Genomic DNA, 25,367 nt, shown 5'->3' on the forward strand with positions numbered 1-25,367 from the left:
AAATCATAGTATTTATGTTAATGGCGGTTTTGCTTTACGCTGTATGCCGTATATAGTAGTGTAGGCACAGGGAACCCATTTCTAAAGACACCTGCTGCGTTGTCCACGCAGCGCCGAGTTTATATGTTATCAGAGCGAGGAAATAAAAATCAAATTTCCCCCAAGCCAGAATCGAACCCGTGGCGTTTTCAGTTAGGCGCTTGCTACTGCGCTACAGTGGTGACAATTAAGAATTGGTTCTTTTAAATTAAGTTTATTAGACTTCATAATTTAATTGCCAATTATTCCATTCGTTTTAAAAAAAAATGTATTTTCAAAAATTTCCTGAAATTCCCACGTCCAACTTATACTTAATGAAAATAATTCTAAATGAAGAAGCATTAGCATTCGTGATCATTTGTTGCTATTCGAGTCGTCATAGGTTAGTAGTTCAAGGAAAATCTATTGTTTAGTTCTGTCAGGTAACCTTGGTTATAGATATTGAACGATTAAATGCCTTTTGAGTGACGATTGTCTTTTCAACTTATTGAAGTAGCTAGTTACGAAAGGCCTACTAGACTAAGCTGGTTGAAATAACACGTGATCTATAGTTTAAAATTGAAATCTAAATATTTAAAGATGTTTTCGAAGTTTTTCTAAGTTTTTTAAATTGTATTAACTTTTACTTTTGGCGTCGCTCTCGTGGTCAAATGAAATTACTATTCGTTCTGATGTGAAAAATTATAAGTGCAGGAGCTAACACTGACCGTATGTACAATGGGGGTGGGGGGTAATGGGCGAGGGGGTTCGATACGATAATGTAATATTCCATATAGTCTTCCTTGATAGACTCTATACAAGACACAAAGTATTGTTCAATTTAAGCCAGTCGTTGTTTAGATTAACACTTTCAACGAAGTAAACTTCTCAGTTTTCCTTCTCTTTTACTCGATACACGAGGAAAGTGGAGAACGAAAAGATTTAAAAATAGAATCAAAGTAACAGCGCCGTAGGAAAAGCGTTGATTTAGGTACATTAACTCTGGTATTGATTGAAACCTAAAGCCGGACGGGAATTGGAATCCTTTGATCGCTTCACTTTTTTGTGTTGTTTAGTATCCGGAAGTTCAATAGCATGGGAAGTGCAAATCCAAACTAGAAATAAATAAAATAAGCGTTGAACGATAGGCATGCAGGCATCCGTATGGGTAACTTTTTTTGGATAACATTAAAAAAACTAACCAGTAGTATAGACCTTGAGACATTAAACTTAACAAACATTTCAACTTTACAATATCCATTTGAAAAATAAAAAAATCAGCTTTACGCTGTATCCCGCACACAGCAGCGTAGGTAGAGGGAACCTAGTGCTAAAACACTCCGTTCTCCAATTTTCTGCTAAATTCTGGCGGCATTGTGTGTTGAGTGGCAGAACTCAACGCCGCGCTTTGCCTCGACACCAGAGCGAAGAGAATAGAAATATAAACGTAAATAAATATTTCACTTCCTCGAGTTGGGATGGAACCCACAACCGTCGCGTTACAGTCACACCCTTGTGCCGCTGCGCCACGACGGGCCCATTTATGTTATCCATTGGGATATCCATAAATTTTCTTACATTTCAATAATAATTAAGTAGTTTCCTAATAATAAATTAGTTCGCCGTCCTATCATTAGAGAACGTGACAAATCAGTTATTCGTATTTCGCATTACAAAATTAAGGTCTGCCCGAGTAAATCATATGATGCAGTACATCCGTTTTCCATTTGTCCTAGATAGTTGTAAATTAAATACACTAGCTACTTGCGCCTGACTCTGCTCGCTGTCTACGTTATTTTGCCAATGAAATCTCTCAATTGTGATTTTTAAATATTTTTATGATATTAAGTGTTGCAGCTTAGCTCTTAAAAATATTTTTTAAGTCCATGCTTATATAAAAAATTACGAATTTGAATTATTTTAAATATCTTAATTATACATTTAAAGCTATATACTTTTATTATAAATTTATTTAAACATATTTGAATTATTTTAATTTTTATTCATTTAAATTAAAGCTATAGGTATACTATTCTCATAAATGTATTTAAACACATTTGAAGTGTTTTATTTTTTTCATGTAAATAGTGAAAAAAAATATTGTGTTCTTCGTACTGCATTCAGTAGTAGTGTAGCGGTGTAGAGGGAACCTAGTGCCGAAAACACCCTGAAGACATCCTCTAACCCGCACATAGCAGCTCCCTCCTTTCTGGATTTTGGAAGCATTGTGTGTTGAATATTTTTCAATATTTTATTTTAAAAATTATAATATAAACATACAAATATTGTTACTATTACTAGTATTACATAAGAAATAATACATTATTACGGAAAGAGTATTTTAGATTGGAAGTTGTAATTTCAGGCCGACATGTCGCCTCTTATAACACTAGTTAACGCCCACGATTTTGCGTAATACATATAGCGGTACTTTCATTGAGATACTTAAATAAAGAGAATAATATACTGTAAGAATAAATAATAAGTTACTTTGTATAAAGAGGTCACTGGTTTATATTTGAAATATATTTTTAATCGTAAAAAAAATAATTGTTATAATAGAATTCATACATTTTATAATGAGAAGCAATTTGTTCAAATTGCACTTGAAATATGTAGGTTATAAGAACAAGTACACTACATGTAATAATTTATTAATGAAGCTCTATGAAATTGGGTACGGTTACCACAAAAATCTGATGCTTTAAAACTTTTAAGAATTTTATTTTATTTTTAAAATATATGTATTCTGATACATGGATTCATTTTGAAGAAAATGGTGTTCCTTGTGGTGCAGTATCTTATCCTTTAAACGCGATGGTTGTGGATTCCATCCCCTCTTGGAAATATTAATATTTTTTTTATTTACCCTCCAGGTGGTATCTGATAAGTAAAATAGCGGCATTCAGGAGTTGTTGCCATCAGACACGTTTCTATTACATCAAAGGCTACAATAAACAACAGGGACTTATTAACTAATTCATATTAATTAGATTTGATTCTTATATTTTACTTGCTGACGCTACTTAGCTTGTCTATGATCTCTGCCCTTAACAATGAGTCGCTTCCGCAGCAGTCAGCTGCTTAAGATCCCAAATAATGTCGTAATAGATCTTGCGAACTAAATAGAATTAATAATTTTCTAGGTCACGAAAACAAACTTTTAGAATACTTGGATTATACTCCTACTCGTGGGAATGAAATTGTTAATATTTTCATTTCATCCTTACTCATAACTAGATAATGGGGCAAAGCGCGGCGTTAAGTTCTGCCACTCAAAACGCAATACTTCGAAAGTTCGGCAGAAAGTCGGGAATGGAAATGTCTTAATGGAGAATGGAGCGTCTTAAAAATAAAGTGATATCTAAGAAAATTTTTATACAGTTTATCTCTTTATATATTTAATTACAAATATATTTTAACATGTTTGTATTTTAGGAATCATTCCCATGTTTAATTTTATATTTGGACCGTTTATTTTGAGAGTGGTGTAAGTCCATTTTCTTTTGTTTCGAGAAAATTAAAGGTTAGTATGTCGATGATTATGCAATTTCATTTACCGACTGATTTTAAGTTGTTCAAAATATGGGTTTTTTTTTGAGAAATTAAACACGGATTAGTTATATATAAAAAAAATGACATTAAATTAAGCATGAATTACGTGATAGCTCATTTTTGGAAAAAATGGACTTACACCACTTTCAAAATAAACGGTCCATTTATTCCTTTATTCCACTTTAACCGTTATCAAGTTAATGGAAATACCTTCGTCTCTTCACGGGAATCAATCCCGCTACGTTTGTTGCGTTGCCTTAAAAAGGACATCCAATAAGGAAAGACGTATATATAATGGAATTAAAATAAGAGATAACTCACTACTCTATACGGGTAGGAGCACTTAAATTGCCATAAACTTTTTATGAGCATAGCACTAACCCAAACAAATTCGATTAGAAGTTAAATTATAGTTTAGATAAGTAGAAAATTGATTTGAAATGGGACTTTGCCAGTTTTGAATGGTTGTTCTTTTGGTGTTTAACTGTAAATTTTACATAGATATATATTAATATTGTTATATAAAAAAATACTGTCGTTATTACTTACTAGTTTAGAAGAAAAGAAAATTATAGTTATCCATTTTAGTAAGTAGGTTTTAATATATACTTTAAGTATATGTTCAAAAAAGGTTGAATAATATTTATATAAGCGACAAATAAGTAGATGACAATCTGTAGGTAATACTTTACAGTTGAACTGTTGTCATCCTACAGATTGTCATCTTTTACCGAAGTTGGTTAAAAACCAATGTTTTTGTTTCAAATAAAAAATAGTGTTTTTCGACAAACATCGTCTAGTCATCGCTACTATTTCATCAGAATTCCATCCACTAACTAAAAGCCTTTTTGTTAAAGAATGACATAATCCTGACGTTATGGCGATAAAAAATAAATCGTTTTTTGTGTTTTGTTGACATTAGGAGTGTAAGAGTTTATAGGATTGTTTAGTTCAGGCTTTTAAAATAAGTTTAATGTGGACTTAAAGTAATAAATTAGTTGGTACAAATTCTATTTGTATTGCTTTAGTATTATAATATCAATCTATGGTAATTTCACTCGTGTAATTAAATTATATGAGTATATTATAAATATACCCAATTAAGAGTTCCTACAGTCTGATTAAACAATATTTCCACTTAATGTTAATTTTTGCGATATTTTAATATAAAAGTATTTTATTTATATATTTTATTGTTTTGTAGCATAGAGAATATTGCTTAAAATATGTTTGTTTCCTTTCTTCCAGGTAGTACGACGGACTTAACGCCTACATTAATCGGAATATATGACTCTCTTTTGGAACCACCAAAGAGCTTGAGACCTGAAGCTAATCGCCTTGAAACTGCCAAAGATGCCAGAAATGACCCACCAGTACAAAAAGATATACAAAACAATATGAAAAAGGAACACGAATCAGTACTTGCAAGCCCACCGAAGGACCCTTCGAGAATAGCTGGTAGTGTAAAGCTACCTATAGCGACAATCAATAAAACTTCCCTTTACAATTTACGAACTAAAAGTGATAATAATGGTGCTAATGAAAAATGTGAATTTTCCAGTGAAGTTAAAGTGCAAAGGACGTTTAAAGAAAAGGAAACTGCTTTTGATAATTTGTCGCCGAACGTCAAACGTATGATTTCTAGTGCGGCCGAGACCACCACGTTAAAGTTTCAAAAGAAAAGCGTTACTGTAGGCAGGTCGTCGACCCGGCGATGTAACATACCTCTGGTAGGAGCCACTTCGAAGATATCTCAGTCAGGCCTTGATATTTTACCATCTGTAGAAATATATGATCAACCAACGGGGCTTAAAGTTAGTAATGATTCAACTGCAAAGACAATTCCTATTAAACCTGAATTTAAAATAGATGACGAACAAACGACCTACGACGTACCAACAAATAACATGCCAGCTATTTATGACGTGCCCAATCCAAATAAGACAGCTTTTGAATCCCTCTCTTTACCTTTCATCGATCAATCCATCGAACTCTCTATATCCTCTAACGATAGGGAATTCGATCCGAAAATTTCGCCAAAATCACCTTTAAAGCCTGAAATTAAACACTCTACACCGGAAGTGTCTCCTGTAAAATTGCCCAAAACTGTCAACAACGGTACAAACAGTTTACATAGAAAGGATTTCGTTGTGAAAACTGAGGGATCTCCGAATAAGCTGTTGAAAAGCCGACCCTACCCTGAGGCGGTAGCGTCTACAGGAAATTTGAAAATGATTCAGGAAAAGGAAGTTATTAGATTAAACCCTCCCATTGAGGTGACGAGGCCGTTATCGATGAGTTCGATCGCGTCATCGAGCTCGACCTCAAGTAGCGGTGTTCAAAATAAAGGAGGTGTAAATTCTGCATATCTAGCATCGATCGAGAGCCTAGACGATCACAGTGATGTAGATGTAACGTCAGCCAACGGTAGCAACATATTTGTAAACAACGCCGGGATAAAGACTAGTGTGTCAGAAGAAAGTCGAACGGATATATCAAGTAAGTTTTTTTGCTTTAACAGTTTTCTTCTAGTTGATACACGGAACCTAAGGTTTTTTAACCCTATACAGATAACAACGTTATCAGATTGCGAAAGCATGGCCTACAATAACACTAAGATTTATCAATTATAAAATATGAAGTTAATATTTTAAAACTATAATTATTATTAGTTTAAAAACAATATTTTTTAAACATTTATTATTAAGAGAAAGCTTTGCATCAACCTTAACAGTGTTATATTTAATTATGATCTACAAAGTACAATTACGAAGAGTAGCGTCCGATTATAAACGCGACGGTGGTGGGTTCGATTCCCATTCGGCGTAATTAATTATTTTCATTCCCTCATTCGGGTAGAAACGCAAAGCGCGGTATTGAGTTACGCCACTCAACTCTCTCTAAAAAATCGTGAAGATACAAAAAATACATTTTATCTAAATGGAAATATTTTTCCAGGACAACACACGTTCGATGAGATGTCGGGGCTGTCACAGCTGGAGCGGGTCTGCGCGGAAATAGTCCAAACTGAAAACGTGTACGTCGAGGACCTGCGACAGGTTGTCGAGGTGAGAATATCACATTATTGTTTTGACACTTAATGCCATTCAATTCTATTGTTTATTTTAAAAACGCAATGCATATAAAACATTAAAATATTATATTTTTGTTAAAGTTTTGAGAAAGAAAGTTTTCTTATTATTCTCATGTTCAGATGTTTCTTATGATGTTGCGAGTTCAGTTTTTGTTATAAATTATTATAAATATTAAATTTACATATATTATCTAATAATTAGGTATAAAAAAATCTTCATACAACCAAATGAAACCGGTTCATCCGCATGGAAGTTACGCCACAGACATACATACAGACGCACACATTAAAATTTAAAACAAAATTGTTAATTCTGTAATTTAAAAAGGCCAAAAAATAGCACAGAAATCGAACCTATTACACAGCTTCATCTCTAATATAGCGACAAAATTAATTAACTATTCGATGGAGTTTAACGAATATAATCTGTAATATTAGGAGTGCCACAAGGTTAACATCCTTAGTTTATGTTTAAAAGACCATTAAGGTTGATGTAAGTAGTTATTTGCTTGTGCTGGCTTGTTATTATATTCCATTTAAAATTCCTCGACTTAATGCATTTTATTATTTTTTTTTATTATTTTTGGGTAACTGAATTATTAGAGCAGGAACGTAATCTCTATAATAAAAATGATGATTTATTGAAACTGATATTTGAGATAATTCTATTAATACGTTTTCGTACACTTCTAAGGGGTTGTTTTTGGGGTTGAAAGCTTGTATTTCAAAAATTAATCTCAGTTTACCTCGACATTTATCGTATAATATAAATTTCTTGTGAAAAAATATATAAGATATTTTATAACGATTTTGAAACATCCTATATTGAATTTAGGTCACACCAACATTTCAAAAGCTAAAATGAACTCGAAAATTAATTGACAACACAATTAATTTTACTTATTACGAAATAATTAAAAACGTTTTTCATCAATCAACAAACTTAGATGTTCCGTCTGTAAATGGCATTCGTTTTGGTCTATATTGTTTATTTGGCGTTCATTTCCTCTTGCAACGCTTTGAAACTCTAGCTGCGTTCCAATTTACGCTACTTTGTACATTTTAAATATATCTTCACCTCTTGTAATGTATGGTAATTTTTAACCAAATCCGCAATTTCTTTAACTTCACCGTTTTGCATATATCAGGGTAGGCAGAGAGAAAGAGAGAATCAAAACACTACATCCGTCTTTCTTGTTTTCAAAGCGAGATAATTAAAATAACTTACTCAATTGAGTAGGAACCCACGACTGCCGCGTTTACGTTCAGATACTGTGCTATTATGTTACGACGGCCTTGAAATCCTTCTTTTTTCTTCAAAATGAATCATAAAGAATAAAATGTCTTAATTCTATATTCTCTCTACCTAGAAATTACTTTGAAATATTCAATTAGCTATCATAATTTATGCACATACATATATAATATGCATATTATGCATATACCTACATAAATTATATTATATAATTTTATGATTGATTGGACTGTATTTGGCTGAAGGCGACAGTTGAGTTCAAATTTCTTTCCGGAAATACTTATGCTGATCCTATAGCTGGTTTTTTATTCTAATATTGACCTAGGATTTGCCTACTTAGGTGGTAAAAATAAAAATACATAAAGGCAAAAAATAGAATAATAATAAAAATATTATGAGGAACCTTACAAAGTCATGACGTTAATTTATTTGTGTTGCCTTTCCGCTACCGTTACATGAATGTTTCAAATATTCGAATTTAGAACAGAAATGATTTTAGCACGACATGTGTCTAATATTTTTATTTCGGTCTTGAGGTTAATGCTGTTAGCCCCTATTGGCCTTTACAGCGACGCAAGGGCGCTCCCTGCGGGGCTCGGAAACGTTAGTGTACCCCTGGTGGGACACGAACCCACAATCCCCGGCTTAGGATGTTAATATTTATTTATTTAGGTTTTGGTTTTATACCTAAGCCTAAACTTTTACTTAGTTATTTAGTTTAGTTATTATTTATAAATCGAAAAATCTGCTTTCATACGGTTAAAGCAAAAACCTAGTTGTTACAATCCATGTGTTTCTTTTAGTGACCAAGCAACGCGTCCCACTGACCTCGTGAATGGTAAATTGAGTTATAAAATATAATCCACTGACAGGTTTGGTGACTACATTTCATATTATGTCACTTTTTATTAAGGCTGGATTTGTCAACTATTTTGATGATTTTTTATATTTGGTATTTATACTTGAAAATATGTGTAGGCAGAGGGAGCCTAGTGTTAAGACACTCCGCTTGCCACTTTCCATGTACTAATTTTGAATAATTTATTTTATATGAAGCAATATCAAGTGTTATTTAAGGACTCAAAGTTCAACTTCACCTTAGGGAGAACGGAAATAAAAAAAACTGTATGGCACGCTGCCAAAAGTCACCTGCCGTCTGTCACTAGGGTTACCATAAAGCCGAAGCTCATAAAATTTAACATGAAGAATAAATAATAATCTTAGTAATTTCTGTTTGTAACGTATGCAAATATTTACTGTATTTTTAAAATATTTATATATAAGAGCAGGATTTTAAACAACTATAGAACAAATTGAAATTTTAGGCATTAAATTCTGTAAAACAAAAACTCGTTAAATAAATAAATTTTCTTAATAAATTACATACACAGTTATTCGATTCAACATTTTTTCCCTATTTTTTCGTGTGTTCTTTATAATTATCAAAGGCTAAAAAATTGTTATCCTTTTTAAACGGTTTTATTTAGCTCACCCCGTTTGTTTATTTATTTGTATGTTTGTTTGGGTCAAATTTAGTAATTGAAATTTAACCCTCTTCCCGTTAACCGATTGATCTGAAATTTGGTATACGCCTTTGATTCTGGTGACAATACAATTATCCATATTCAATACTAGCGGACGCGCGCAGCTTCGCTTGCGTGGGGCACGTCCAATATCTACAATCGAAAGACATGGCATGAGACTTCACCCACCTAGTGGTAAGTAGAAAGTGTCCCCACGATTTTATTTTAGTAATCATAATTTCCATGAAATTATTTTTTATCTTTTAGTACATTTATCTGCAATATAAAACCGTTTAACTTAAAAATTTTTTTTTACTTTTTTATCGTTATATAATTTATAACTTCAAAGCAGGAAAGAGAAAGGGCAAAGTGTACGATTTTTTTCCATAAATCTGGATATCATTGAAACGAAACAAAGCTTATATGATATTACTTTTATAGAATAAAAATATCATTTCGTTATGAGAGTATGAGAGACTAACGAACAACTCTCATACGAAACTACTGGACTTAAAAATTTGGTATGTAGGTGGTTTCTAGAGTTTAGGGGAGCACTAAGAAATGATTTCTCGGAATTCCTATGTAAAAAATTGAATTTTCCATTTTTCATTTCAAAATCCACACAAACAGGACTACTAAATATATAGTCCTAGTCCATTTCGTTATTAATATACCATGTAATAGCAGTTTATAATATCAAAAAGTAAAACTAAAGTAGAGCACAATATGGAGAACCCAGCTGTCACGGCGCTGTCACCACTAATTAGAAATCGCTTCGCTTGTCACTTGCGGCGGTGCAGCTATAAATGTTTGAAGTATTTTCGAAATTCCACAGCTGTTTAGGTGTTAGGGGTGTGTCTATTTTATATTTTATAGGAAATTTACTTTTATCTCTTATATTTCTTAAGAGACCATCGTGGGGAATTTATTTATTTATTTATTTATATTTTAGGGAAACACACAGAATACAAAATACACAAACATTACAAATTTAAAAGATGACACACAATCCAATTAAGTTTCCATATACAATTTATAGATACAAACAATAAACACAAGATAAAATATACTACTAAATTACAAGTTACATTAAGAGAAAATAAAAATAATTTCAATTTATTAATTCAATACATACACACACACACATATATATATAACACACACACACACATATATATATATATATATATATATCAAATTAAATGAAATAATCCAATTTGCACTATACAAAATGAAATATACATAATTTATATAAATGAATCACAAGTACAGCAATTTATTACAATTTTTTTTAAAACATTGACATCATTAATTTTGAAAATATCAATATTGGCAAACAATTTATCATGGCTGGTGCAGGCTCTATTGACAAAGATATTTTGTGCATGCTGGCTTCTAGTAACGGGTGTATTAAATAGTAATGGATTACGCACAGATCTTCGCGGGCATCTGAAATTAATGCAGCTCAAAAGAAACGGGGAGTTCATATGATTTTTAATTATCTTAAATAATAAAAGTTGGTCTCTAATTAATCTTCTATTGGCGAGTGATAATACTTTAAAACAATCGTTAGCCTCATTTAAGGTTTGTTTTTTAAAAAGTACAAATTTAATGAATTTATTTTGAACAGTTTCTAACCGTTTAATATATGTTTTATAGTGTGGGTTCCAAACAGTATAACCGTATTCAAGAATAGGTCTAACAAAAGAATTGTACAAAAGTATCAGAGTGCTTGTTTTTTTGAAATCTTTGGAAATTCTAAAGATAAAGCCAAGCATGCGATATGCTTTAGCTATCATTCTGTTGATATGTAAATTAAAGTTAAGTTTATTATCTAGATGTATACCCAGGTCCCTAACCTCAGACACTCGAATTAGCTGAGTACCGTCAAGACGATAGTCAAATGCAAAAGGATAGCGTTTACGAGTGAACGAGATGACATTACATTTATTAATATTTAAAAATAAAGAATTTTTCTTACAATATAAGCTTAGCATATTAAGATCTTCCTGTAAAAATAAGCAATCAGATATAGACGAAATCCTTCTACAAATTTTCATATCGTCTGCGTATAGAAGAACAGATGAACATTTAACTATGTGGATGATTTAATTCTGATAAAGTTCCTTTAGATGGATGAGTTTTTCTCATTCTCAGACAAAAGATCGAGAATCCATCACAAAGAAGATTTTTCTCTTAAATAAACACCGGAAATAGGTCCAATCCGTCACGATTTACATTGGAGAGGTGTCTTAGCTTATTAGCTTACGAACACGACAGATGACTATTAATATTTGTCACTTCTTTTAAACTTCAGTCAGTTTGGCCGATAAAATAACAGTGTTTTTGTTTCACACCATTTTACATTTTATCTTCACTATTTTTCATGGATAACGTAGGCAAGCTTAGTTATGAGTCACCACGTTATCCACGTCTCTCATTTCCTATTGACGATTTCGACAACGAGACTTCTCATCTGGCTGTCGTCATCATCATCATTATATCAGCCTTTAGCAATTCCTCATACTCTGCTGGACATGAACCTTCCCCAAGGATCTTTACCAACAACCTTCATCAGAACATCGGCCCATCCAAGGCAGGGATCTGCCTGCCAACAAAGCGTCATCTGTTGCTTGACCGCTACTCGAGAGTCTAAGAAAACATATCAAAATTCTTTAAAAGATACACTTTCCTCTGAGTGGGAATCCAAGCCAGATATATGCTAACTGCACTAAGATAGAGTATTTATATAAATATTGTAATAGAAACGCGTAAAATCAATAAATATATGTAATTTCGATAAATGTGTCGTAAAACGGGCCACTGTATCGTGTGCGTACTAAGCTTTGTATCTTCGCATAAATTGTGAAATTGTACGTTAAATAAAGATAACTTTAAACTGAGATACTGATACAGCATGTTGATTGGAAGGAATAGTTTATAATTTTATACTAATGCATAATATTAAGAGATCTGGTGGAAATATTCTTATTGCTTCACGTGTTTTCCCGTAAGCAAGGTAGGCAGACTCTTAACATGCAAGTATCGATTCCGGACGGAAAGTGGAGAAAGGAGTGTTTTGACACTAGTATCTTGCTGGCCTGCATTGCCATTTGCGGGATAGCAGCGTGAAGCAAAAAAAAATATTCCATCCAAATCAGTTTCACCATCTTTGCTTGAATGGGCAAACAATCTAAACATTTAAACATTTAATTTCACTATTTTAGAGGGATTCAAATTACCAAGATCTCTCACACAGATCTCGTGAGTTTTGCCCTAACTGTGATGATTATGGCCAATTAACTTACGCGAAACAAAATTTATAGCCAAATTATAGGCTTTCGCCGGTAAGGAACGGCGGCTTTCACTGAAAAGTTTTCACTGCTAATTAACGTATACTTTGTAATGTTTAGTCGTTTAATGACTGTGTAAATTATTCGTTGATTTATTTGCATTTGTTACAGCGACCAACTTGTTGTTTCAGACATTTATATTTATACTAGCGGACGCGCGCAGCTTCGCCCGCTTATTTGCACCTTTAGGGGTGAATCCTAATAAACCATGAAACACGTGTTCAATTAAATATTTTTAAGAGAATTTCATATCTTATAAAAATCGGTGGCGATTTAAAAAAAATCCATACAAACTTTCAACCCCTATTTCATCCCCTTAGGAGTCGAATATTGCAAATTCCCGTCTTAGCGAGCACCTACGCCCTATAAATAACTCCTATCCAAAATTTTACATTCCTAGCACTTGTTGTTCCTGAGATTTCGTGATGAGTGAGTGAGTGACCTTTCGATTTTATATATATAGATGTATGCTATATATGTAGGTATAAGTATAAAACTTCTGTTACTGGGTGACTACTGTATTTAGAAAGTTGAAATTTGGCAGGTTAGGCTGAGTTAAGAAAGGATTTCCAAGTTCGTACGAAAACTGTTTCCAGGCTAACAAAGTTTCGGGAGACGTCTAGTGAGTACGTGTATTACATGCGTAATACATCTGTACCTATTCTGTATATTTATTAGCTTATTACTTGAATATTATAAATTAATAAAGTAAAATTAAATACAAAATTAATTTAAAAGCTTAATAATAGTAGGATGTGCCCTACTTGGAAGAAGCATGTTCTTCCAAGGCTTTATTGTCGCCATATATGATGTATTGTAGTCATTTTATTGTACTCACTACGGATTTTTTCCAGATAAATATTTTTATTCTACAGCGAAGCTTATAAGTAAGTTTTTTCAAGTGTATATGAATTTGGATGTAGCTTGATGATGTCGTATGGCACAGTGGTCTCAGCATTTGGACCGTATCCAAAAGATATATTCCAAAAGGCTTTGAGTCCTACTACGTTTAAATTTTTTTATGTTTTCTAAAATATCTATCTATCTTTAATGTGGGATAAATGGTTAAAAAAAATAATTATTATACTTAATTTTATAATAGTGTAAAAAACCATATGTTCTTGATGAACCTTAATGGTAAAATATTGATAAGTATAATTTTTGTAATTTTTCCTCTAAATTACATGCGGTAAATTTTTGATTTTATTTCAATATAAAGAACAGTCACTGGTTAAACCCCAAACGTAAAACTAACTTCAATGGCGGCCTAGCGGGATAAAAATTATTGGTAAAATACTAACATTCCTAGATTTACCAATATTTTATATTAAACATTATTTTTGGCTTTAAAAAACTTTCTTTTTTTGTTATTTTATCATAAAGTCTTTAAGTAATACAAAATAATAATCTTAGACTGCTCTTGACCACGAATCCAAATATACCGTAATAAGAAAAACTTCTTTACCACTATTAGGGAAGAGTTTACGTATAGGACTTAAAATGGACAAATTATTTACGGTAAGATAGGCTTGCTATGGAATTTTGTATTTTAGCACGTTATAATAAGGACGATTTCATGAAATTAGGATTTGTAGGTTGTTTGCCGTCTCCTAACAGGAATTGGTGCCTAAAAAGGGATGATAGTAGGATAGAGCCACTTTTTGTATGTAATAGGTGTAGTGGTTTACTTAGGTATGTGTACTTAAATCACTAGTGATTGGCCGTTCAAATCCGGTCCTCTAGTCGATATATATTTTTATTATTTAATAAATTTTTTAAAACATTCTAAGTGGTACTGTAATAATTGTGGTTTTATTTTTATATCAAACAAGCGACTCGCTCGCGGGTTTGCCTGCATCTACTACATAATTATTTATTGATTTGACTGAAGCTTTAACTTTCTATAATGGAGCTGATGTAATTTTAAACTTTGATAAATTGTCTATTTCTTATACAAGAAACTACTTTCTTTTCTTTTTTTATTTCTTTTCTTATATAAGAATATGAGATCGGAACGAGGACAAACCGTGATCGGCAGTATAGTGTGAATACTCCCTAAGAGTTAAGTTAACGACCATAGGTACCTACCTTCCACTTCCAATTCTTGTTGAAGAAGCACTGGTCTCGATTTCATTCAACAATTTACTACGCATTGTACTCTTGTAAATAATTCTTATAATATCTCTCTGCGTGGGCGCATCACAAATAGACTTGTGTTCATTATGAAAATACTTGGATTTCAACTTTAAACATATTTACTCAATGAGATATTTAATATTATAATTATGATTATTAAATATTATTTTTTTATATATTGTATGTTAAAATATAATAAAGAAGATTTAACGTGTACTCATGTATTATTTTTAGGTTATTATTTCATACAAATGACCAATATAAATATATTATTTTCAAAGGCTAAGACTGCTGTCTTACATTTTTTATGAGGTGTACTTAAGATATATAAAGTGAGTGTACAGTAAGGGCGTCGTCTTGAAGTTAGGCTTTCAGTCAATGTCAAAAGTAAGAAAAAGTTCTAATATTTTTAAAACCGTGGAGCCATCTACAGCTAACTTTAGAGCGGCCACGAGTCGTCGGTCTTTTTTTGAACGGCTTTCCAAAAATATTTAAAAAAAATCACTATTTATTAAAAAAATAACACTAAAAGTAATAAAATATCCAATCCAAACCCAACTCTCTCTTAACTGCATTTCCGTAATAAAACATAGTAAGTATGTAGGCGTTACCGGTACAATACATGAATAGTGAATCGATCGATCACGTTAAGCAACGAGACACGATCACTCTTTGGATGGGTGACCGTTACCTATATTATGATATTATGTAAGTGCTCTTTTTGAGATATCGGATCTAGGTAGTTTACAATGGATTTTGAGAGGATTTCATTTTTTTTTTATTTTTGTACGTACATTGTATTTCTATAACAATAATATTAAATACACGCTTATTGATATATGTTTTCAGATTTAACTCTTAAATTTTGCATATGCAATTGTTTAATACATATTATAATTTTGTTCAAATTAAGGTTTACTCTAGTCATGTCCTTAAAAATAAAATAAAACCTTTTAATAAAATCTTTCTTTCGCAGATAGTAACGTAACTTTATGTCAAATGTCAATTTAATAGCTATAATTTTCACTTAAACTGAAGAAGGTACGTGTAAAATAAATAGAAAGGAGTCGTGGCGTAGAGCCCAAAGTGTGATTGTAACCGCAATTGGATGTGGGTTTCGATCCCCAATCGAGGAAATGAAATATTTATTTTCATTTCTTCTCTGTGGTGTCGAGGCAAAGTGCGGTGTTGAGTTCCACCACTCAACACGCAATGCCTTCAGAATTCGGCGGAAGAAGAACGGAGTATCTTGACGCTAAGTTCCCTCTGCCTTTCCTGCTGTGTGCGGGATATAGCGTGAAACTGTTTTTTTTTTTACAAAATTGCGATAAGTTTAATTCATTTAAAAAAAACCGAATGCTTAGTTTAAAATATAGTGTTACTCATCACGTAGTTGCGACTCGAGGTTGAGCCTGAGCGTGACAGTGACAATGACAGTGGGCAAACCTGTCTCGCATTGTTTACGTTGTGCTGTGCCGCGTTGCGACGTGACCGGAATTATTGAAATACAGAATAGAAATATATATAATATACATGGTATTAGTGATTTAAGTAGATAATTAGCGTTTCATTTGCTATTTAATAAGATTGTCGTTTGTACAAATATTTTTAAAATTTTCAAAGTTCTAATATTTTAAAACTAAAAAAAGAATGATAAAAATGATTTCTAAGTTGGACTGTGTTAATATATTTTAGAAATTAAAAATTCATATTGATTTCTAATGGCAATCGTGACTTTATTTTCGATCAACATGATTAAAAAACCATTTTAAAAGAAGCGCTGTCATTAACATTCATGAGCTAAGAATTTTCATTGTCACTAAAAAGTTTAAGTATGATTCAGAAAATGATTCATGCACATATATTTTACATATAATAAGCCTTATATAGATATCTCACGCCAGTAGATATCTCATATGCGATCAATGATTATAGCACGATATAATGATAGGTTTTAGTAAAAATGATGTATTGAAGGACGCTCCAGGAATAGAATTATTCGTTATATGTTATCTATAATTCTAGATCGTATCACCTCTTTTACATACTCTATTACTTATTTTAGTAATTTAAAAGATTAATTTATTAATAACGTACTTAATTTTTATTCATTAAGTTGTATTACAATTATGCTATTTTCTTAGTTTTCCTCTCGAAAACAATATAATTACAATAAATTTGGAACGCTTATAATGTGCACTTCACCATATGTCATTCACTTTTAAATTGACCGTTTAAACGCAGCACGAGCGACTTAATTTGATAATCTCGACAATCCAGATTGTAATGTCATTGTTATATCTTGAATACAACTTAGTTACGTCATTTCTTACATGTGTGATATATCTTAATATATTAATATTTATTTATTTATTTATTTGTCTATACAATTTTAATGGTTTCATTGTTGTTGATATTTTATTTTATTTATTTTTAATTAATATATGGTGCTTATTATATGAAAAAATATACGTACAGATATAATAACTTGTATTTTCACTATTCTCTCATATTTTTTTTTAATTAGGGGTAATGCATTGAGTGCCGCAGCAAGCGAGTAAACGCGACGGTTGTGTATTCAATTCGGGGAATGAAATACTTAATATTTTTATTTTCTTGCTCTAGTAACAGGGCAAAGCGCTTCGTTGAGTTCCCCTACACAATGCCATGAGAATTCGGTGGAAATTGGGTAATGAGGTCTTAGGTCTTAACACTAGGTTCCCTCTGCCTGCTACATGCGGGATACAGCGTGAAGCTAAAAAAAAGTAAATTGCATTATGGGTGATGTAACCCATCCAGCATGTACCGTATGTTATCACTATATTATAAAACTGAGTTAAAACTTGACGTCCTTCGTGAACGTCGTATAATGTATAGCAGTCTTCATTATAAATTAGAAAGTTCACTAATTTAAAATTTAATTTAACGATAATGTTAATTTTTAATTTAATGATAATGTTATTTTCGGATTAATCACATAGGATCCGAGCTAGGTTAAAATCAAAAGTCGTGCATAATATATAGTTTAAAATTATAAAAATAAAATATAATATAATCGTTTAAATTAATATATAATATTATTCTCAGATCATTAGACCATTTCCTATTTTATATACCTTGTATAGAAAAAATAATAGTCTACCGTTTTTCGAACGACTTCTAACGAGGACATAACATACTAACAAGAAGTTAGTGCAAATATTAGTTCTAAATTGCAAATAACTTTGTGGTTATTTTACTTGTTTACTTTGACAAGTAGCTTTTTGTAGCTTTATATGTATTGGACTAATATTTTTAAAGTTAAAATATTTTTTGCGTTATATTAAGCTATAGCTACAGTCAATAGTGTAGGAGTCTCAACGGAAGCCAGTTTTTGTTTGTATATGTGTGTGTTTGTGTTTGTATTAACATAGGGTAAGTTTTAATTGTTACTAACAAGTGGACTAATGTCTTAAATAAATAAATTTATTATTATTATTATTATTAAAGAATTTATTTTTATTCAAAACATATTTTCTAAAATAAATGCTCTACATTTCTATATAGAACTTGTCGTCACTTACATGTTTGTTTGCGTGAAATTTAAGAAATAAAATGGAAAACCACGTTTTCTCGTCCCCTTGAGAATTTTGAGAAATCCTTACTTAGTGTTATCCCATACATTTTTATCTTTCTATTCAATAAACCATGGCTTATTCGTGTCATGTTTAATAGAATCTATAAAAAATGAATACAATCTTAATAAAATAAATGACAAATGTAATATTTTTAATCAATTTGTTTACTGTATATAGTGCTACTGGTTTGAATACAAAAAATCTTTTTGAATTTGATAGCTTATCTATCGATGAGGGTTTTGTAAAGGTTATTCAGTTTATTATTTAGTTTTCTCGGGACATATAATTATATATGTTTTTTTTCTTTAGCTTGGTTATTCCCATAGGTTCCCATTGCTACGTGCAATTTTTCAACTCAGATTATAGACCTGCTTAATATAAAATGTCTCTATGGACACCTTATTTCTTGTTCTACTTATTAATTGTTTAAATTTAGATTATAAAATTAAATTAGCTATTAATTTTCAAATTTTACCGTCCGTTAGTTTTCTATTTGGGTATAATTATTTAGATTTTAACATATTTACACTGTTACAAGAATATTAAGCCCCTACTAACGGCTTTTCACATGAAATATTGGCTGTGTTCACGATTTTATGCGTGTGATATCTTTATGGCGACATAAAACTGTTCGAGTTCAACGTTTAAGTGACTTGCTATCGAAAATTTATAGTAAATTAGTAATCTTACAGCCATAACCAACAGCTATTATGATATTTTATTAGATTTTGAACTCATTAGCTAATCTTCTTCTTCCCTTTCGTATTACATTTTGAATAATTTTTAACTTTCACCTTAACGAAGTATGCTATTTTGTTTAAAAATATGCGTAACTCAACGTCGGTTTTTGCCCAACAGCACCGGGGAATATATTAGATACAATTATATCTAAACCCAGTCTAGTAAGACAAGACGCAGCGTTAGGTTTCGTCTTAAAACGCATGTTGTAATGTACTGAAATAGGCCTTATGACTTCTAAGCGGAAGCTGTTTTAAAAAGTAAAGAAGATATATTTTAAATGAATAAAATATTAAACTTAAAATGAAAATCTTCACCAATTGTAATTAAATAAATATACATTTATTATTTCCAGGGTTACTTACACGTGTGGAAAAGAGAGATGACGTTCTCTGAAGAAGAATTGTTTGAACTCTTCAACAACATCGAAGATATTTATGCTTTTAATAAGTAAGTACTTCTTGTTTTACGTTACGTTTAATCTTAGGAATATATTCAATACAAAAACGGATGACAGTAATAGGTTCAAGTACCTTTTAGTGCAAAAAGAATTTGGACTTTTATGTAATAAAAATCCTTACTGCTCGTCGCTATGTTAATTTGATTTGCCAATTAATTTCAATTTTTCTAATGCCATCTAATGAGAGTTCGTACCTATATCGTTATACGAGATTTCTTATTTATAGCTAGCAATAAATTAGGGATGCTTGTTTGCTTTAATTCATCTTCTATATTTTATAAAATCTCTGTATTTTAAATCAAATGAACTATGAGAAGAAACAGATATTCTAACCACGTTTCATTTCTGTCCGAGTAAAAACTTAATCTTATTAACATAATAATCTTACTCCTAACAACGGTTTTGCGAAAAACAGAAACAATTTTTGAATAAAGAGGTTTCCTTTATTTAAATATATCAAATAAATTGTTATAATAACTGCGTATACGTATCTAGTTTCATACGTCAGCGGCTGTCCATCGTAATACAATAGGTTAGTAATAATACTCCCTTCCAACAAATGCCCCAAAAAGCCGACAATTCTGCTTTTCCGCATATCGTGGGGCTCTCACCATTCTTCGGGCTTTTAGCGAGTGGTATTTTGGACGGGGGCGTATTTGGTCAATTTCGACTGTTTATAATTTGTTCGTAAAATGGACAGACTAACTAACTAACATTTTCTTTTAGTTTAAAAAGCAAGGGTACCTATTTGGAAGTGCGTATACTACGTAATCCCTCTTTTAAGAAGTATTATTATATTAAATAGTGGCCTTTGACGCAGTCGGACGGTGTTTCATGGTAATCGTGATGGTAAAAGATCTGAATAGATCTGAACGATCTGAAAAGGTCTGAATAGTTTTCATTTCCCCACCCTTAACTATAAAGTCGAAAACGAAAAAATGAAGTGTTTTGGAACTCTGTCTATAACTGAAAGAACGAATACAGAATATAAAAAGAAGAATACTTTAAATAGAATTAGAATTTGAAACTTTGCGTCATCAAGCACATCCTAAATACATAGGTTCGAAAGATATCAAATGCTGTGAAATAAAAATATTTACATATAATCTAAGTACGGCCCTTGACCGAGGGTGTGAGTATAATAGGGGGACGTCAATAGCAGAGGGTACAGTTTTTATTAAAGACATTTGCTTGTGACTGTACCCTACTATAATCCGCGTATAGAAATTTTGCTAAGAGATTTTTAGGCAAACTTTTTACATGGCATTAGATGTCTTTGATGGTATAAATAGGATTTCAGCTTTTCATTTCCTTATAACAGCTATGGTTTTATTTTATTCTTTTACGCAAATGTCTGCTGTGTGCTGGTAGACATTGCACAGCGTTGAGTTTCACATCTAAATACGAAGTATTGCAGTACAGTGAATGGAGAGATAAACTATTTAGTATCGCACTTTTTGGAAATTCGAAGTTACGAACACTTTGCAGTAGTCCGTGGTCACGAGTAGACTCATGCCTATCATGCTATATGCGGGATAAAGCGTGAATTAAAAAAAAAAAATAAAATGGACATCGCGTCACGTATCCATTTGCAATAACTTTCCTATTTTTACAAAGCCACATTGCGAAAGTAATCCTGAACTGACCGCATGTATTCCATTTCATGGCCTGTTTAACTTGACACTGTAGTATTTTGTTTCTACAATACTATTCTTTAGAAAACTTTCACCAGGATCTATATTTGTTACGTTGTTTGATATTTGCTGTTTTGTATTTTATTTTACTATTTTCCTTTAAATTTTGACAGCCTTAGATTCTTAGAAGGCAATTTTATAAACATAAATTAATTGACAAATACGCTATTTTATTCAGCTTACTTTTTGATTATAGGCACTAAAATTTCTTTTTCCCTAAAATAAATAATCAAAGATAGCAGATTTAAAGTAATTCCTCCAAGTAGGAGAAATAATCATGTTGGTACTTTTATTAGAGTTTATAAATTTTAGGCAATATCTATGTTGGTAACAAATCACTTTCATATACAATTCTTATTTAGACATAGTAAATTTAAACGTCGCGCGTCGTCGCAATTACTTTACTGTAATCACACTAAGCAGATGTTTTTATTTTATAAATATAAAGTTGGGCGAAAAGCAGGAAGAGGAGTGTTCTAACACTAAATTCCCTCTGCCTCAATATAGATTCGGGATAGACTATGAAACTAAAAGACTACACAAAAGAGGGGAAATCCATCAAGAATGCAACCCATAACCATTTAATCAATGCCTCGACAGTGTTTAACGGCGTCGACAAACGAACAATAGGCAAAGTGGCGAAGTACTTTAAGAATTTCAAGATTTATTACTTTTAAAGTCTCCGAGACCTGTAAGAACAAAGGGTTGGCGAGATTTCTCTCAAAGTCACGCAATTCGCGTGTTTGTGGTGTATCGTAAACTTGCAAGAACAATATGTACTAAACTCAACGTCCTGAATTTTGAACGGAAATACGAAAATCGACAAAGAAGCAGTTTTGTTTTGTTTGTTTTAGCTTGTATCCCGCATGTAGGGGAGTGGGCAGAGAGTAAGGAGTTAAATAGAACTGATTCACTAGGTTTACACTTTCAGTCTACGATATTATAAATAAAATAATTTTGAAGTTGGCCTTATTGCTGGAAGTTCTTGAGCAATCCGATCAAGTTCTTCTTCAGTTGAGTTACAGTGGCAGGTTGGCATTGGCATTCATTGGCATTGATGTTATGGATATCTTAAAGAATTAAAGAGTCTATTGTTTAACAGTTAAGTTTGGAATTGAATTGGAATTTTTAGTAATATATTGTATCACAATAATTTTCATCAGAAAACTAAAAATAAAATTCTCTACGAACAGACGTTTTTTTTTTAATATTATAATAGTAAAACTAAATTAATATTTTGTCATTTCAGATCACTATGCAGCGAACTAAACTCATGCCACCTGGACGCTACTTGCATTGCGAGGTGCTTTGTCAACAACACTACCGGGTTTGCCGTTTACACTTCGTACTGTACTGGGTGAGTTAATAATACATTGAAAATAGTAAAAAAATTCCTTTAATGTGGCTTAATTTCCTCTTAGAACTGCTCATAATCGATTCAGGTTTTTCTGGGAATATGTATAAGCATTTTTCATGTGAATAAAACACTTTTCTATGGAATAATTAGTTATTCTATGTTAATAGTTCAAGTGTGTTCTTTGTTCTTAACAAAGTGTTAAATTGTGTAACATAGTACTATACTGAATATTTCATATTAGGAAGCTTATTGACGCCGTATACAGTACATATTGTGTAAAAAAGTAATCAAAACTAAGAAAAATCCTAAAATTAAAAGTACACACTAATTTCAGGGCGGCCAAGACTCGTCGACCGTACTGTAACTATCCCTTATGAAAAATACCAACAGTTTGCATTAAAAATTTGCAGATACCCTCGTACCATGGAAAGGTTAGCCGCTCTAGCCTCTCGGCCACAAAGTGCTAGAGAGTTTCGGGAACGACAACTTGAACTGATGCATCCGTTGCCTCTCGCCTCTTATCTACTGAAACCTGTGCAACGGATATTGAAATATCATTTGTTACTTCAGGTTAGTTCTTATAAGTCATGGAATAAGTGATGCACATTTTACTGAGTAGCTATATATTTTACTTAGATAATCAAGTTATAGTTTTAGTACTAGACATAGATTTCTATTAAACGTAGAAAAAAAATACTTCTTTTAAAAATGTTTGCGCGTTAAAGAAATAAAAGTAGTAGTATCTTATGACATGAAATTATTGATTTTAATTAGCCACGTGTTTTTTTTGGATATACGTATAAACTCTGATACGTATGTATGTAAAATAATTATTTTTTGTTTATTTCAGAATGTAGTAAAACAATGTGCATCGAGAGAAACGGAGTACGCCTTGCTGAAGATGACTGGAATAGCGCATCATATAGACGATATGAAGCGGAAACACGAACACGCTGTCAGAGTGCAGGTGAGATCTAATAATGACATAATTTTTATAATCTAACTCAGGTACAGTCAGAGAGAACGGAGTGTCAAACGCTACGGTCTCTACATACCTCTTTCGCCTCGTCCACTGTCATCAACCTCTTCATACATGCCTATCGGGAGGTCCTCATACTTTTTTAGATGTCTTTCCTCCAGTAATTTTGATACTGTGTTTTCGAAGGTCAACTGATGTCTTCCTCTACCTCTCTTACTCTCTTAGATAATTTTTATATATGTAGTAATTTTGCTTAGAGAACTTAGAGCTATTTATAAATATAGGGAATATCATTATTGTTATAAATTACGTAAATTATTTATTTTACTTTAATAAACAATATTATTTTTCATTTTCCGCGCTCTCTTATGCAAAGTGTATTCCCCACGTAATCCCTCGAACTTATGCGGAAAATAGATAACTTCCAACCTATTATCCTGTATATGGGATGCAATGTAATCTAAAAATGAACTAATTGATTTTTTTTGTCATTATAATGTCAAAACAATTACAACATTTCTGTGTGTATTTTCAGGAAATTCAGTCATTATTGTACGGATGGAACGGACCGGACTTGACTACTTACGGAGAGCTGTGCGCCGAAGGGACCTTTAGGTATGTAAAATTACAATTGTATTTCTTTTTAATAGTATTTTTACTGAACTATATTAAATTTAGTGTAGAAATTTTAAATATTATTATAAAAATATTTTAATTTAATTTTGGTACAGTAATTAATCAATTTGTTTTTTTTTCTCGTTTCCAGAGTGTTCGGCGCGAAGGCGATGCGCCACGCCTTCCTCTTCGACAAAATGCTACTTGTGACAAAGAACAGGGAAGATGGGATCCTTGCGTATAAATCTCATATCATGGTAATTTATATTTATTTGTTTTCTACTCTTATTTATAGGCATCACGCTGTAACCCGAATACAACAGGATAGGCAGAGGGAACCTAGTGTCAAGACACTCCGTTCCCAATTTTTCGCCGACACTAGAGCGAAGAAATGAGCGAAGCATTCTCTTACTTTCTGTTATTAATTTTAGTGTAACAACATGATGCTGGTGGAGTCCATAGCGGGCGCGCCGCTCTCCTTCCACGTCATACCGTGGGACGCGCCGCGCTCGCAGCTCACGTTGCAAGCGAGGTCGGCGCGCCACAAGCGAGAGTGGACCTTGTTGTTGAAGCGGGTGAGTTCATATTAGCTCGACATGTACACATTCTTTGTATTGTTTTGTAAATAAGCGATGTCAGAGAGTGAACCGTATTGAAATATGCAGAAAGAACTAAGTAACTATCGGTCTCCCTTTCAACTTTTACTCTCATCATTTTATATACATTACATGTTTTATTCAAGTAAGTAATGGGTATATATAAAAATAAAATTAACATTTATATTGTTATTTCGTTTAATCACTGTAAGATTTACAAAAAGCTCACGCATGTTACATATTAATTTCAGGTTATCCTTGAAAACTATAACGCAGTAATACCCTCCCATGCCAGACAGCTAGTAATGGAGCTTGGACAAAACAAAACTGATGGTATGTTATGCAATATCTTTCACACAAGACTTTTAGTAACTATT

General features: G+C 32.0%; 1 protein-coding gene across 2 annotated transcripts in view; it reads left to right on the forward strand.

The window, feature by feature from the left end:
- Positions 1-25,367, forward strand: part of LOC146540939 (uncharacterized) — an 88,938-nt gene that overhangs the window by 57,244 nt on the left and 6,327 nt on the right. For both annotated transcript variants that reach the window (XM_085203613.1, XM_085203700.1), the window contains exons 2-11: positions 4,822-6,072; positions 6,532-6,641; positions 19,645-19,739; positions 22,693-22,800; positions 23,211-23,370; positions 23,651-23,767; positions 24,315-24,394; positions 24,546-24,651; positions 24,826-24,969; positions 25,242-25,323. In XM_085203613.1, coding sequence (XP_085059739.1) covers positions 4,822-6,072; positions 6,532-6,641; positions 19,645-19,739; positions 22,693-22,800; positions 23,211-23,370; positions 23,651-23,767; positions 24,315-24,394; positions 24,546-24,651; positions 24,826-24,969; positions 25,242-25,323 — 2,253 coding nt within the window. The remainder of the gene's footprint in view (positions 1-4,821; positions 6,073-6,531; positions 6,642-19,644; positions 19,740-22,692; positions 22,801-23,210; positions 23,371-23,650; positions 23,768-24,314; positions 24,395-24,545; positions 24,652-24,825; positions 24,970-25,241; positions 25,324-25,367) is intronic.

This window comes from Heliconius melpomene, chromosome 1, assembly GCF_056956725.1.
Source record: "Heliconius melpomene rosina isolate 202511_hmr_F chromosome 1, ASM5695672v1, whole genome shotgun sequence".
Taxonomy (NCBI): Eukaryota; Metazoa; Arthropoda; class Insecta; order Lepidoptera; family Nymphalidae; genus Heliconius; species Heliconius melpomene.